The sequence below is a fragment of the Hippocampus zosterae genome, chromosome 7, assembly GCF_025434085.1.
Source record: "Hippocampus zosterae strain Florida chromosome 7, ASM2543408v3, whole genome shotgun sequence".
In the NCBI taxonomy this organism is placed as follows: domain Eukaryota; kingdom Metazoa; phylum Chordata; class Actinopteri; order Syngnathiformes; family Syngnathidae; genus Hippocampus; species Hippocampus zosterae.
In genome coordinates, this window is record NC_067457.1 from 18,278,955 (window position 1) to 18,294,909 (window position 15,955).

Below are 15,955 nucleotides of genomic sequence, written 5' to 3' on the forward strand. Positions count from 1 at the left end.
AGGGAGGCAGACAGCTGATAAAAGACAAGCCCCACACATTAAAGACCGCCACACTCGAGTGAGACCAAGGAGAAGACGGCTCAAATAATAAATCAACTTCCGTTTTTTTTTTGCGCACGTTTTACAATCGAGGGACTTTGTCGCAAAGATGGACAAAACAAGAGATGTGCAAGAGGAAGTCACGTGGAACAACAAGATTGAATACATGCTGACCTCCATCGGTTTTGCAGTTGGGATCGGCAACGTTTGGCGCTTCCCCTACCTTTGCCAAATTTATGGAGGAGGTGAGTTACTTATTGTGCTTCCCACGTTCCGTCAAGTCATTTGTGCACAGTATTCATTCACTTCCTCATAGTTGTCAGTGAAGGTCAAGCTGAGCAAACATGGACCCGCGCTAACGTGCGGCGGGTTTATCGGCTTTCTTAGCTCACGTATTTACTCTCACGGGAAGTGTTGTGCGGCCTCAATTTGACTGATGCTTAACCGCCATTTAAAACTCGCTTAGGGCATCGGATTAGAAAAAGGGTCCAACCGTCACATTTATCAAGATGAGCTCCACTGATCCTTCATGAGCACAATTGTTTTCCACCCTCAGGAGCGTTCCTCATCCCTTACCTGATAGCGTTGGTGTTTGAGGGCCTGCCGCTGCTCTACTTGGAAATGGCGATTGGACAGAGGCTCCGCAAGGGAAGCATCGGAGTGTGGAGGAACATCTCGCCCTTTCTCGGCGGAGTTGGTGAGCGTCCCGGGATATTTCTGCAAATATGGCATCGTTTTGAGTTGCAAATTTCCTGCTCATATGCAGAGAAAGAAAGAGTACAACAGAAATTCAACGTGACGGAGCTCATGATGTTATTTTCTCCATGTAGGCATCGGCTCGATGGTTGTATCGTTCCTGGTGTGCAATTTCTACAATACCATCCTGGCCTGGGTCTTTTGGTACTTTTTCAACTCCTTCCAGAACCCTTTGCCGTGGAGCCAGTGTCCGCTCAACATCAATCGCACAGGTAATTCATGCAAAATGAATTGCTATCTGATCAATCAATGGAATAATAATGTACACTGGCTCACAGTCGGCTGTCTTTAAATCATTGAATGGTTTGGATCTTGAATGCAATCAATGAAATGCTTATTGAATATAAAGTCAGTCGGGCCGATTGGGTCAATTAGTGCAGCCCAGAGTTGAAAGCAAACATGGTGATGCTGCATTTAGCTGTTGTGCTGCACGCCAATGGAATGACCTGCCAACAGATGGGAAGTCAGCGCCGAGTGTAAATGCTTTTAATTTCAGGTTACTTTGCTTTTCTCATACTTTTGACAAAGGTATTTTTAACATTTTTTTAATTCACGGTGCAGGCTCTTAGTTGCTTTGCTTCTAACTGTCGTCAGCTGTTGTTTTGAAGTGTTGTGACTTTGTTCGTGTGAAGCACATTGAGTTGCCGTGCGTCTGAAATGCGCTATTCAATTAACGTTTCCTTTCTGACAAAGATTCGATCACTGTGGTCCAAAAGTGGTGACACAAAATTAAGAAAGCAAATATCTAAAAGTTTGGATTGACGTACAGGACAGAAACTGATCCATAAACCAAACGGAAATCATTCATCACAATAAATTGCTCTTGCTTTTTTTTTTTACCTTACCCGTGATCCACGCAGGCTTGAATGAGGAGTGTGTGAAGAGCACCCCAGTCAATTTCTTCTGGTACCGTCAGACCCTGAACATCACCACTGACATCGAGACCAGCGGTTCTCTGCAGTGGTGGTTGGTGGTCTGCCTGGCCTGCGCCTGGCTGACGATGTACATCTGTATCATCAAAGGCATCCAATCCATGGGAAAGGTTAGTGGACCGCCGACACACCGAAGATCAGTTCCGTGCATCTTTCAATGAATGTTATCCATTTTAGGCAGTGTACGTGACGACCACTTTGCCATACGTGGTACTCACCATTTTTCTGGTCCGCGCCCTCACCCTGCCCGGAGCGACAGACGGACTGGTGTACCTCTTCACCCCTGATGTGAATATCCTCATATTTTGGGGACGGATACGTGAGCGTGACAGCTCCAGAGTCCTGAAACCTGATGCGTGCGTTTTCAGTGGGAGATACTGAAGAACCCCCAGGTGTGGTTGGATGCCTCGACTCAGATCTTCTTCTCTCTTTCGGTGGCCTTTGGAGGTCTGATAGCGATCTCCAGCTATGCTGATGAGAAGTAAGGACGACGCCATTATTGTAGGAAGGAACTCTTGGGGGGATTTGCGGAGTGCGCTCTTTCATCTGGACTGCTCTGTGTGTATTAGGAACAACTGTGAGAAGGACGCCGTCATCGTGGGACTGATAAACAGTGGCACATCCCTTTACGCTGCCATATCCATCTTTGCTATCCTGGGCTTTAAAGCCAATGCCGGTTTCAACTCCTGTCTGAAAGAGTACGTACAGACGTTCAGATCTGTTCCGAGGGCATTCACTTGATCGTAATTGAACTCGTTTGGGAGCCGTTTTAGAAACCAGACTACAGACGGTAACGGTCTTGAAAGACTGATACCATCGGTGGTTTGAAGGGTGGCGGGCTCTAACTTAGATAAGTCTAGTTTCCACATCAACACCCAGGCTAGTGCCATCCGACCCTAGCTTTGTGCATGAACTGATAAAGCCTGCTTGAATGACGACCAGAACAGTCCAACCGCGATCCATTAAATGCCCGGAGAATGCCCGACCCGGATGAATGACGTTCAGATCTAATGACCAAGCTGGCCTTGTAATATCCAAAACGTTCTATTTGCAGAAACATCTTGGTTTTGACCAACCACTTTGAGTTTTCTGACCAGAATATAACAGCAGACAACTATGACCACTGGGTTGAGTATCTGAATCAGACCAACGTAGACGAGCTCGCCAGCCTGCAACTGAGACCCTGCAAGCTGAAAACATTCCTTGACCAGGTGACGTGATTCCAAACGAGCGTCCATGCGTGCGCTCTCACGGGTTGTTGCCTGCTTTCCTCTCATCGAATTTAATTGCGCTCAATGTACCAGACAAAAATGCAAAACATTTCTTTTTAATCACAGAGCGCTTCTGGAACTGGCCTGGCTTTTATCGTGTTCACTGAAGCTGTACTGGAGATGCCGGGCTCGCAGTTATGGGCGGTATTGTTTTTCCTCATGCTCTTCAGCTTAGGCCTATCCTCCATGTTTGGTAACGCTGAGGGAGTCCTAAGGCCCTTCTCTGACCTCAACCTGGTACCGAAGTGGGTACCCCAAGAACTCATTACAGGTACCTGAAATTTACAGTCGGCACTCAAAAGTCAAAGGAGCATGTTTGTTTCCAGTCCATTATTATATATTTTTTTTTTCTATTCGTGACTTGTCAGGGGCATTCTGCTTGATGTCCTTTTTGATTTCGCTCATCTTCACCACGGGGTCGGGCAACTACTGGGTGGAGGTCTTCAACAGCTACGTGGGCTCAGTCCCCCTGCTCATTATTGCCTTTTTTGAGCTCATCGGAGTGGTTTATGTCTACGGAATGAAAAAGTATTGATTCATTTTTCTCTTACGCAATGCAACTCAGGCCCCCCGCAGTGCAATAATCAACTGTGTCTTTTCATTGTGTCCTAAGTTTCAGTGAAGACATCTATTTCATGACCGGAAAGAGGCCAAATCTTTATTGGAGATGTTGTTGGACTCTCATCAGTCCTTTAATGCTTAAGATAGTGTTGATTGCATATGTGGTCCTCCAAGCCCAGAAACACCCCACATACCCTGCGTGGAATCCTGCTTACGTAAGTGACCCCCCAACCCCCAAAAAAGATGTACGTATTGGGTGGCGTTTTAACACAGTTGCATTCTTTGCTTTAGGAACTCTTTCCCAAAACAGAGGTTAAGCCCTACCCAGACTTCGTGTTTGCCGTAATCATCCTCCTCTGTGCCATGCCCGTGGTTTCGATCCCGCTCGTGGCTCTCTACAAAGGAATCCAAAAGGTCAGGGAGAGGTCTTCGTCACGGGAGGGACGAAACCCGTACGGCAATGACGCTTTTGAGATCGAAGCGCAGTGACATCGGGAGCGGCGACCTGTGCATCTGTTGTCATGAACTACGTTTCCGTTCCTGAAAAGGAGCCTCCTGAGTACATCATTGTCAGAGAGAAATTGCTTTCTTTTATGAGTGGGAAGGCATGCTGGCGTCATGACAAAGGATCCTTTCTTCTTTTTTAGACAAAGGGTGTTGATAATTCAGTCAATAAAAAAAAAAGTGAGCGTATTTACACATTATAGTACACGAAGGCAAATCTGGCGTTACACTACAACAATTGAAGTCGATGCTCATAAACAAATTACTTTTGACCACGCCGACTGAAACATTTGCATAGTGGCAGTCAATCTCAAACATACCTAAATTGCTTTCTTCGACATTGATATGGAAAAATACCACAAAGCATAAATTGTAATCCAGACGGACAAAGGCCGTCGATTCCATTGTACAGCACGGGTTTTTTTTCTTTTTTCTTTCACGTAACCAAATCTCCTCACATCCAAACCTGTCAGCTGCTGATGGCTATTATTTTATTTCATTTTTTTTTTTACAGGGAGACTTTATCAAAATGAGTTAACTCAAATATATTTAAGTTCGAATGGTCAAGAATTCCACAGGGATCCTGGGTCTAGCTGCTTGTCTCACCCTCGTCAGTTGCACATCTCCCAGACGGCTCTGCAGACTGCGCTTCCCTGTCAAGGAGCAGCCATCATTTTATATATACAGTATGTATATATATATATACATATACACATCTTTTTTTAATAAGAAACTTTGAACATGTTGCACATTCCCAAGCTTTCCTGAGTTCACCTACATTTATGCAGATGCGGAATCATGCCTTTGTACAGGGAGCGATGTTGCGACAACACCAGTAGAAATGAAAGGCAGAAAAGCAATTCCATTGCCTCGCTTGGCACAATGCCATCCAGGGCCTCGTAGCCTAACAATTCGAAGCAGAGATGCACAAGAACAAAAAAACAAAACAAACAAACAATATAATGTGATTGTTAACTTTAAGTGAGCCCCAATATTTAATATCTGCATGGAAATACCTCTGTTGCTGTGCCTCAAGAGCTTATTGGCATAATGAGCCATGTCCCATACCATCCGCAGAAAGTTGTCAGGGTTCTTTGCAACCGTTTGGCCAAAAGGTAAACTCTGGGCACACACATGGAATCTAAAAATAGCCCAAAGGGGAAATGAAAAAGCTGTGCATTGCGTGATGAATGTCAAGTCAATTCTCCGGTCACTGTAGGTAGTTGATTAACCAACCTTTTATTAAGTCAAAGCTCAGACAGGAAGTGGTGTCATGAGCACAATTACTGTGCAGATGCATGAATGGAAAATATTTTCACAGGAATTATCATCTTATAAAGCCAAAAAGCACTTTAACTCAACCCCTTTCCAAAATATCAAGCACCCGCATGCAAGAACAAACGATGACAAAAACTTGACTATTGTAGTCTGGGGTAAGTCTTGACCTGAATGCATGGAGTAGCACCAACTTGTAGATATTTCTGTAGACTGTCGTCACGGTATTTGTCTGCAAGGGAAAGGGGGCGGGGAGGAAAATTATGATATTGACAACCATAAAAATATAAATGAAATGGAATATTAGTGCGGGTGGTCAAGCTGATACAAGTGGATCACAGAGGGCCCATTTGAGCGGTGGTGACATTACTTTTTACAGCAAGTATTACGCGGGGAGAAAAAAAAAACAAAAACTCACGGCAGTAGTGTTGTATGTCCAAGTGTTAATTACCAGACTGGTGGAGGTTTTATTCTTAACAAGCATATCTCAATGTTATTGTAATCCGCTGTATCATTATACACAGAGTAAACATTGAGATTGCACTTAAATGTAGGGAAATGAAGAAAAAAAAAACTGTACAAATTCATTTGAAATGTACTGCACTGTTCAATAAAAACAGCATCTTGAAATGTTTCAGAACAGACGGTTCCAAATCACTTGAACGTAAAAGTGAAACAACTCAATTGTATCAGAAGGGATTAAAAAAATAAAAATAAAAATTGAAGCCACGACAACATTATGCATATTTAATGTTCATATTGAAGGCTTTCAGAATAGGCTGTACAGAATCGCTGCGCCGGAGCATTTCATCGAACCCCCCACGCAGCACACACACACACACACACACACACACAAATACCTGGCCTTCCGATATTTGGAACTAAAAAGGGTCCTGAAAGAAAAAAAAAAGGCTCCTCACCTCTTGCTTAATAGCAATCGCAACTTACTGCCACACTGATGAGCTCTTCAATTTTCGATAAGAACGCTCTCGAAGCCGCAACGAGGCACCCTGAGGCTATTATCCTATCACATGTTCACAGCTTTTAATCATCACTTAGCTAATAAACCTCACACCAAGACCTACAAATTGACAGAATTAACTATTGAACCCCCAGAGAGGAAATTTGAAAGAATTGTATTTAACGGCCCGTGTAGCAAGAAAACTGCAATGAATCTTTAGCTGACCTTCAAGTCCAAGAACACAGCGTGGCACTTGAGTTTCAGGATCCTCATCAACTTCCTCCTCATTTGCTCCCCTGCCGATTGGGATATGCCCAAAGTGAGGCTCTGGGACAGAGACTGGCCCGAGTAGCTGCGGAAGAAGTCAAGCATACATACATCAGACATGATTATCTGTGGACTTCAGCTCAGTGAGTATCTTTTTTTGTTTGTGTTGTCACCACAGGAGTGTACATAGAAGCAGAAATTAGTCTTATGAACTTGCAGTATACGAAAGGGTTTGATTGTTCAGTCCAAAGTCCAGCGCAAGTAGAAATGAGTTGCGACACACAAATTCATTTTTCTGGCTTGTGCAAAATATGGAATTCTATCATTCAGCCATTTTCAAAGATTTACATGAAGCAAGGTATTCCAAAAATGAAGTGCTGTTCTACCATCATATCAATGAATTTGAGAGTTTTTACAAATTCTAATGATCTGTTTTTTTTTTCGAAGAAGGCTTCGACTGAATAAAATAACAATAATTTCAAAAAATAATCACGACATGCAGTCCTAGCAATATTTGTCTGAAATGTATGAATTCAAATTCTAATTCAAGAATTGAATTGGAATTTAGGGGTCATTGCAAATTCAATTCTAAATTTCGGTCAAGCACGTCCATCCACTTTATTTCTTATGAGAAAAATGTTTTTGAAGTTTGAACACCTTGATCAAAGCCGTGATCAACATTGGAGGTTCCGCCGCATCCGTCGTTACATGCAAGACCGGGAGTTATCTCTTATGATGTTTTCTAACTAGGTGCAAAGTGCAGAAAGGTTTTGCTTGCAATTATGAGAGACCATAAAAGACCAGCAAAAGGAAAATGACACATCTGAGAACAAAAAAAGCCTACGGTATATTATTTACAGTTGACGAGCAGCTTCACCTGGAGTAATCATTATAGACGTTGAGAGAAGACGTGTCCAGCAACAAGCCGCACCATGGGAAGAGGCAATGGGAGGCCAGCTTCTGGATGCCGGCGCAGGAAGTCAGATCTTCCTGCAGCTCAAAGTTGACCACCACCTTGTGCGGGTTGACCACTAGGCCGTACTCCGAAACCCCGGCGAACAAGACACTGAACACATTACAAAATAAAATAATAATAATAATGTAAAAATGACGTCTCATGCAGAATTCATGAAAGCAGGAGTTTGTCTCAGCTGACACGGGGAGAACATGCAAAGTCCCCAGAGCGAGGCTGAAATTAGAAATAAGTGCAATGCGGGGAGCCGTACTTGAGAAAGTTTTGTGCCTCGCAGAGGCTGGGTGTGATCAGAAGAAAATCATCCACCATTCTCATCAATCGTCTGGAGGAGACAGATGGAAAAAAAAAAGAAATGACCAGCTTCAACACGCTGCCCTCTCCTGCTGAAATGGTATTACTACACCTGCAGGACTTTAGAAAAGCAAAATAAATCCGAGTAGGTAGGTACGGGGTGTCCCCGCTTCACAACAGTTTTGTTTCTTTGGCAGCGATGTGACAGGAATTTGGAGGCAAATTTGTACTAACCGACATTATTCCACTAAATACTCACAGGCATCGTAAAACAGTGAATGGGGAGCGCTAACATTCATGCGCCGCGACAACTAAATACGGCATTCAGAATGTCAGGACCATCGTAAAGCGAGGACCCCCCCTGTACGTATGCACTGTACCCTTTGACTAACTCCATTCCTTCGAACAGGGCATTCTCCATGTGACCGTAGCAGAGACAGCAGAGCAAAGTGGATGCGGGGCATCCCTGGGGAATCCCGCAAAGCTGACGATAGGTTCTGAGAAGGTCCAAGTCCAGAATTACAATGTGCAAGTTGTGTTAATGTTAATACGACTACAAATTCAAACCATACTTCTTCCCAAACCGTACAAAGCTGTGGGTCAACATGTGGGTGAAGAACTGAAGGATATCTTGGGCGTGAATATTTGTGGCCCTGTGCTGAAAAGTAGCTCAAATGAGTACAAACGTGGAAACGATATCATAATGTAGTCATCTGCGAGGACTATCTGAAGATGTCACCCCAACCTGCTCCACCAAGATGGAGTGGTGAACTCTGTTGGTTTTTTGCAGGGCCGTCACAAACCCTTTCATGTTGCTGCAGCTCAGCTCAGCCGTCACAAAGTCAGCCTGCAAAAGAAGAAGAAGAAGAAAAAAACTCTAATACTGGATAGAATATTCTTAAGGACCCATCGAAGTTTTGTTCGTACCCGTCTGACAAAAGACTTCTTCAGGCCCTCGAAAGAATCTAGCCACAAAGAGGTGTAGCTGCGCATGTTGAAGGACTCGTAGGCAAGCGACAGGGCTTCGCTGACCACATGTAAAAGTTTGTCATGGGGAAGACTCTCGTATGCTCCGCTGACGTCCACCTTCAAGTGAGAAATGAAAGGATGACACACCATTATTTCTTTTTTCTGTGATTCAAATAAAATACATTGCACGAGCCAACTACAAAATGGATCCAAAATGTATTTTTCCTAAAAAAAGAAGAAAATACTGGATTAAATAAGTGAACCTGTAAACAACTGCATCCACTGCCTTTGCGTACCACTAGGGGGAGCCAGACAGTACACTTCTTAGCACATTAACGATGGCTGGTTACGCCACTGCGAATGTATTTCGAAATCTGTTGTTTTGGCGTGTGCCCAATATGTGTCTTTCAAAAATGTCAATTTCAAGTCGATCAAGTACATCCAGCCGGCACCTTAATGCTACACTCACGTAGACAACCGTTCCGGATTTTTAGCCCCATTTGGAAGTGGCCTGATTCCCATAAAGATCCCATATTTTATTGAAAGCATTTTTTTAATATATCTGAGTCATTTGGGAACAAAAGAAGTGTCACTTGACAGCGTTAATGTGTAAATGATGTCCAACCTTAGCAAAGTAGAGGGGCTCTGGTTTGTCTTCCAGGGTCTGCACAAGAGTGGACAACACCTTGTGGACATCCGTCATCCCCCACACTGTGGAACCCAGGAGGGAGGGAGAGAAGCGTACGCAGGCCCGCAAGACATCCCTCAGGTCACATATCTTCCTTCGGAAGGCCTAAAGCGAGGGATGAGAGGGCATTTGTATTGTTGAACTACCGAGTAAAACATTTTGGAACAAAAGTGAAGAAAGTACCCTGGTCTGAGCGTCTACTCCAAAAACTCGCATGATGGGCCTCATTGTAACCGCCTTTGGGATGAAGCGCAGATGGTTGAAGACGGTGCTATTGGGGAGGGAATCCGCCTCAGCCTGAGTCAATTCCTTCCAGTGACCCGCAGAAAGGTGATCTCTACAAACACAAACGGCGACCATGAGCTTCGTTACTCACACTGACCGTGCACGCCGTTTGGTGGGATGCCCACCTGAAGGCAAGCTCCTGCAGTCTGGCCCAAAGCTCCTGCCTGTAGAACCTCAGGGCGTTCTTCTGACCCACACTTTCTGTGGCGTAGAAGCAAGCTCGCACGAGGCCGACGACGTAGCCGTCAAGTAGCCAAGCGAGCAGCTGACTGAGCACCCGCGTCCGATACGCGAGCTCGCTGGGTGGGATCCGCCCTGCAAACAGCAGGCCCCCAAAAGGCGTTTTATTTCAAGAGCACTTCAACAAGAGGGTAATAATAGTGGTGTTTTGAAAAAAAAAACGTTTTTTTTCCCCCTGCGATCTCACCTTTCTTACTGATCTTCAACCAGTCGCAGTCATTCACCTTCATCTTCCACATCAGCTCCGCAATGGAAATCTTTACATACTTAGTGCTGCACAAAAAGCCCCTGACCCGCGCCAAAAAATGACAACGGTTTTCCAAGGAGCCCCAAAGCTCTAACGGGATGACGGCGCACAGGCACTCCCTCACGAAAAGGTAGACCCGGTGAGGCCGACAATATTTGGGCAAAAGGGAGCAGAGATCACCTTGGGGCAGGTCGCTCCGCACCAGAGGGCACAGTCGCTGCAGTGTTCTGCTGTAGGCGTACCTCCTGTGCTGACGCAAAAGCTGGCTAAAAAGGGGGACCATGTTGAAAAAGCGACGGGGGAGCTTCTTCGTTTTCCTCTCCAGTCCGTTCAGATAGGCCAGCCCCTCGAAGAAAATGATTCTCACCAGATCCGGACCTTGTATTCTTCTCGAGCCCGCCGCACTTTTCTTCTTCCTGTTGAGGAGGAACCGGTTCATACCCGGGCAACCATACAGGAAGGCCATTGTTCTTATGAAACACCGCGAGGGAGGCGAAGGAGGGAAAATGCCTGATCTCCAACTAGGTCTTGTTTCCAAAGGAGCTGTGCCCGTTTCAGCTGCTTGCTGAAAGACATCACCGCTTATCTCCTCGGGCTTGAAGTACAGCGGCTGTCTTTTTTCAACTGTCTCTTTAACTTCCTGAGCTTTTGCGAGACGTCTCCTTTTTCCAGAACGCAGCGTGTCCTCCTCATCCTCCTCATTGATTTCTCTCTTCCTTTTCTGATATGAGGCTCTAAAACCCCCCCTTTTCAAGCTCACTGCACGTCGACTTTTCGCAGACTTAGTATTACGACGGGTCCTGAATCGAGCCTGGAGGCAAAACCCGGAGCGGACGACGGGTTTGTAAACCCTGTCGTAGATGGGAAAGCCGCACACCTGGAAAGCGCACGACGGCGGAACCATGACAAAAATGGAACAGTTCTCCAGCAGGTAGCGAGTGATGTCCGTACCGAGACGCAGGGCCAATTTCTTCCACAGGTCACTGGTGTGGATGTTGGCAACATTCTGTCCGACTTCACCCTGGAACTTGAAGTGGTCTATGTCATCCTCCTGCTGATCCAAGCACAGCAGTTTGTAACCGCGTACCAAGATGTTGTGCTTTTTCTTCCTTTTCAGGCGATTGAGAATGAAGGCCAACAGTTCCGACAGAGTGCTGACCTGTGGAAAGCGATACAAAAAAAAAAAAAACATGATATTGCTTCATGGGTTGTGTAGTGAAGTGAGAGTGCCTTAGAGGAGACAAAGTACATTTTTTTACATTCAAATTCCATTTTTTTCTTTCTCCTTTTAATAAACTGCATTAAAGGATCCCCCATCTTTCCTTTTGTCTTTCGTAAAGAAGAGCCATCACTGAAAAACAACGAACCCCTCAACTACAATGTACAACTACAAATACAATAACTTTTAAAGGACTCTTGAAGATATAAATGGCTAACAGACTAAATAACTAACTAACCTCAGAGTGTTATCGACTTTTTTACCTGGTGGCAGCTCGGCACGTGCTGAAGCTCGTTGTCATAGCCAACGACAAGGCTCCCGACGAAGGATTGAAAGGAGTAAGAGTCCGCCTGTTCGACAAGAACCAATTTGCGACCCTCTTGGAACACGATTCTGTCCGTAAACTCCTCCAGCGTTTCTGTGTGGCAATATAGGGATCGCACGAGGTCGAGAACCTTGGATAGATCAGCCGAAAACATCATTACTTCTAATTTATTAGCAGCGTTTAAAGACACATTGGCACCGTTGTAAAAATGAACAGGGGCAGGTAAGACACGCCCCTTTCTAGCTGACCGTCGACCGCGACGCTAAGCTAGGAAGGGCAAAGGCGTCACCATTTTAATGGAGTAGGCGACTGGAAAAGGATGCCGGCACATGATGCTGCATACAGTTGTAAACAACATCGGCCAATTACGACAAGGGAACTTTTTATGGCTAAAACTGAAATTTTCGCCAGTGAATAATTATCCCCAAAACTATTCTGCATTAATAGGACACCTTTTGTTCATCACAAAATAAGTGACAGTAATGAAAATCGCTCACAAAATGAGCGAGTTATAACAACATTCCCACATCCATCCATTAGCTTTTATGCAACCGTCGCCCCTGCCAACATGGCCGCCACGGGGGAACGTCGGTTAGCTGGGATGCTACCGCGGTGTCCGGAAGACTTCTCACGTTGGCGCCACTCAACCCCGGAAGTCCCGCGTTCCCGCCTGACGAAATAAATACATAGTGGATGAAGCTCCCATCGAATCAGAGGCCGTCTTACTTTACTCGTGACAGGCCAATAGGGAAGAAGAAAATTTGTGTCGTCACGATTCATGCATATGCGTGTCGAGCGCCCCAGTTGATTTGAGAGACAGGGCAGACCCTGGGGTTAATACCAATCTCGGGTCCTCAGAATTATGAGGCGTCTAAAATAACCACATGGTCACCATGATGATGACAGTGCACAAAACATCCCAAATGACCACTGTCGTTTATTAAGAAAAGATAGATGAAAACTGCACTAGAAAAGAAAAACTACATTAACTAACCCCCATCGCTCATAGCATATGATGACCTTAAGGGGACATATGGTGGAAATGTTTCACGTTTTATTGCTTGTACACGCATAGTTGGCTGCATTCTATATTCTAAGCTCTACGTTAAAAAAAAAATTTTAAAAAAAAGACTCATCCAGAGGTGTAAATCATGCTTCTTTTTGGTGCTCGGACTTCTGGTGGTCGCCAGCAGCTGACCTGTTGGGAAAAGTTGTTTGAGTGCAACGCCAAATACAAAATCCATCAACAGCATGGATCTCACCTGTAAAGAAGGATTTGTTTGGAAAGGCAGTCTCGCAAATCTGCCGCCTCTTTGTTTTTTCTTCTCTGTACCGTCAACTCCATCTTCAGCTCCCTGCTGCTCCGCTCGAGACAACGGATGCTCTCCTAAAACGTTGAAGATACTTATCACGTCAGCTCTGTTGTACACATTCCTCTGCATCTCACGTCACCTCGTAGTGCTCAGAGTCCTCTCTCCTCTGTACGTGAACGAGTTTAAGTTTCTCCTCCAAGCGAGCCCTCTGCAGCACCTGCGCTTGAATCTCCTCCCACAAGGGTCCGAGCTGGGCTTTGAGCTCTCGGGTCTGTTCTTTTGCTTTTAAACAATCCCTAGTTGTTGTCTCTTTCCTCTTCTGAAGGCCCAGCAACACGGGTTCGTACCTGGAAAGCCAAGATCACAGTTTGGGGTAAAGCGCCCAACACAATCGGTAAGTGAAGCTCTACTGTATTCATTCACACAAAGCAGTAGTAACACTGAAGATAGCAATCAAAAATGTAGATGTGAAGGTGAAATGGTGGGTGAAATTCAGTACCTGTTCTCAAGGGCTCTCAGGCCGTCCTGGAGGTACTGCTGGATGTCCCCGCAGGAGTTCCTCCTGGACAGCTCCTCCTGCGTCGTGTTGCAAGTCCGGCCGGCAGTGCAAACGCAAATCTCTGCTCGGAGGTCCCGGAGATATTGCTGATGTTGTGACTTGAGCTGTGAGCCCTCTTCTGTCATTTGCTGGAGCAAAGTCTGCAGTTTCTCCTGGAGGATGGAATGGAGCGCATGGGGATTGGGAACATACGTCAGGAATCTCTTGTTAACCCTTTCATACATGATAGCATGATAAGCTGTCCACTGAAGTAGACACTTTCCCCGAAAGGGTTCAAGATAAACTTTCTCATAAAGAAGTTTTAGATTTTTTTAAAGGAACCTGAAATGGAAAGAAGGTTTCAGTGCTTGTGCTGTTCTCCAACAAGCTGAATATCCCAAACTTTTAGTGACTTACCTCCTCTCTCTTCTGGAGATCCATTTCATGACGTCGCTTGTTGAGGGCTGCCTGAATGTGTGCGCTCTCCTTGGCCTTGGTGAAGAGTTGCCTTTTGAGCTTGCGCATCTGGTCGCGCAACTCCTGCTTCTCCATTTCCGACTTCCACACTCGCCGCTCCTCTTCGGCCACTTCCGACCTGAGGAGCTGCACCTCCCTCTTTCTCTCCTCTCTCCGGTCTTCCTCCTCCTTTCTCAGCACCGCCATCAACTCATTGACTCTGTTTGAAATGTTAGCCTCTGATGCTGCTTCTTCTTCTTCTTGGGCTTCCTGCCGCCTCAGCTCCAGCACCTCCGCCAGTAAGTCTTTCCGCTTCCTTTCTAAGCGCTGCAGCTCCTCGATGCACTTCTCCATCTGACTGGCCAGTGTCTGGAATCCATCTACTTCAAAACTCATTTCCATCTCCAAGGACTCTGTTGGAGAATCTGCGACGTTGACATCATCCACTCGGGAAGTACAGCCGACTGTCATCGATGGCTTGATATACTTGAATTCTCGGTCGTGAACTTCCGATTCAGACCCGTTCCTTGTGGGATCCAGGTGACCAACGCTCTGACGTTCCGACGTCACGTCCTTGACTTTGTTCACATGCACATACTCCTGGTTCATCTCGAAATCTACGGGCGCCTCGTCCATACAGCTCTCCAGCATGGCCAACATCCCCATCAGTTGACCTTCATACTGCACCATGGTGCTGCTCAATTTGTTTCCCGACGAAGTGATCGGCATGTCCTCATGGAACTGGTGTTCCGCGCACTCGTCCGCCATCCCCATTGTGTTCCTGGTGTGACTTGTGGAAAAATACGGCGATGTTTCTCTTTCGCCAAGCATCTGTTCCTGGTCCGACTCGAGCGGGATGGCCGTGAGCTCCTCGCACCTCTTGAGTAAGTCATCCATCTCGAGCAAGTACGGCCCCATTGAAGACGGCTGACTCGTGTGCGTCCTTGGAAAATCGAGAGTAGACCAGTCGGTCTCGGGGTCTCCGTTCTCTTCTCGGATGAACAGTGGTTCGAAATCAAATGACGGATCGTCGTCGTCCTCCATGGCGGGGCTCCAATACTTGAAACCGCTCTTTGCGTGTACTTTACGATCCAACCTCTGATAAATGACAACAGAAATGACACAGATGTCGTAAGTAACAAACAGCCATGCGTCTTTCACCTGCTGACGTTATTTCAGATGCCCATTCCAAACACATTGAGAAGCGTTGCCAATGTCTACCACTTCCTCATACGGAAGTTACGTGTCAATTTAGAACTTCTTCACGCCGCTCCACTCAAAGTCAACTGCAATGTAAAAATCAGCACTAACTTACTTGTTATTGGACACGCAGGTTTGCTCGGCCTGCGCGTGAATCCAGTTGCGGTTCAAATGACAAAGCAGAATGAGAGGGTGTAATGTGTGGGAGGGGGTATAAAGATCCGGAGGCCCGCCCCGCCCCCCGCTCTCGCGTTGCCCTCCTCAGTCGGACTACAGTTATGTGTGACCATGACTACTTTAAATCTGTTTTGATGTATTAATAAACACAAGAGGCTGGGCGAGAAAGAAGAGCCTCGGCAGGAGGGATAATTCATCTGCCCGGAAACAAGACCACATTGATCAGAAACCCCACCCTATGTGTGCCTGTAATGCGCAGACGAATGCTTCTGGAAGCGTAAGAAAATGTGGTCCCCACAAGTGTCAACAGGTGTGTGTTTGTATTGAATCAAGCTGTAGTTAGGGTACGGGACCTATTTCACCTCCCCCTCATACATCAAAACAATGTGACTAGTTCTACTAGTGGTCTAGAGCAGCTCCGAGAAGCTTTACTGATGTTCATGACGATGATGTTGATGATGATGA

At 45.8% G+C, this 15,955-nt stretch overlaps 3 protein-coding genes across 3 annotated transcripts; 1 reads left to right on the top strand and 2 right to left on the bottom strand.

Moving 5' to 3' along the window:
- Nucleotides 1-148: 148 nt before the first annotated feature.
- On the top strand, nt 149-4,048 carry LOC127603756 (sodium-dependent neutral amino acid transporter B(0)AT3-like). Its single transcript, XM_052070350.1, has 12 exons — nt 149-284; nt 596-736; nt 870-1,007; nt 1,656-1,837; nt 1,905-2,015; nt 2,096-2,208; nt 2,297-2,425; nt 2,782-2,938; nt 3,065-3,269; nt 3,367-3,526; nt 3,612-3,774; nt 3,851-4,048. Exons 1-12 carry the CDS (start codon nt 149-151, stop codon nt 4,046-4,048), a joined length of 1,833 nt encoding a protein of 610 aa, XP_051926310.1.
- On the bottom strand, nt 3,630-12,582 carry tert (telomerase reverse transcriptase). The gene is made up of 16 exons (XM_052070330.1): nt 11,745-12,582; nt 10,203-11,421; nt 9,901-10,090; nt 9,674-9,827; nt 9,428-9,595; nt 8,761-8,919; nt 8,579-8,680; nt 8,406-8,491; nt 8,214-8,330; nt 7,793-7,864; nt 7,444-7,632; nt 6,525-6,651; nt 5,509-5,570; nt 5,080-5,204; nt 4,842-4,967; nt 3,630-4,716 (listed from the first exon to the last, which is right to left on the bottom strand). Exons 1-16 carry the CDS (start codon nt 11,961-11,963, stop codon nt 4,613-4,615), a joined length of 3,219 nt encoding a protein of 1,072 aa, XP_051926290.1. The 5' UTR covers nt 11,964-12,582; the 3' UTR covers nt 3,630-4,612.
- A 141-nt stretch (nt 12,583-12,723) lies between these two features.
- Nucleotides 12,724-15,647, bottom strand: sync (syncoilin, intermediate filament protein). Its single transcript, XM_052070352.1, has 6 exons — nt 15,429-15,647; nt 14,075-15,211; nt 13,619-13,830; nt 13,259-13,466; nt 13,069-13,193; nt 12,724-13,004 (listed from the first exon to the last, which is right to left on the bottom strand). The coding sequence occupies exons 2-6, from the start codon at nt 15,155-15,157 to the stop codon at nt 12,956-12,958; spliced, it is 1,677 nt and encodes a 558-aa protein (XP_051926312.1). The 5' UTR covers nt 15,158-15,211; nt 15,429-15,647; the 3' UTR covers nt 12,724-12,955.
- Nucleotides 15,648-15,955: the final 308 nt, after the last annotated feature.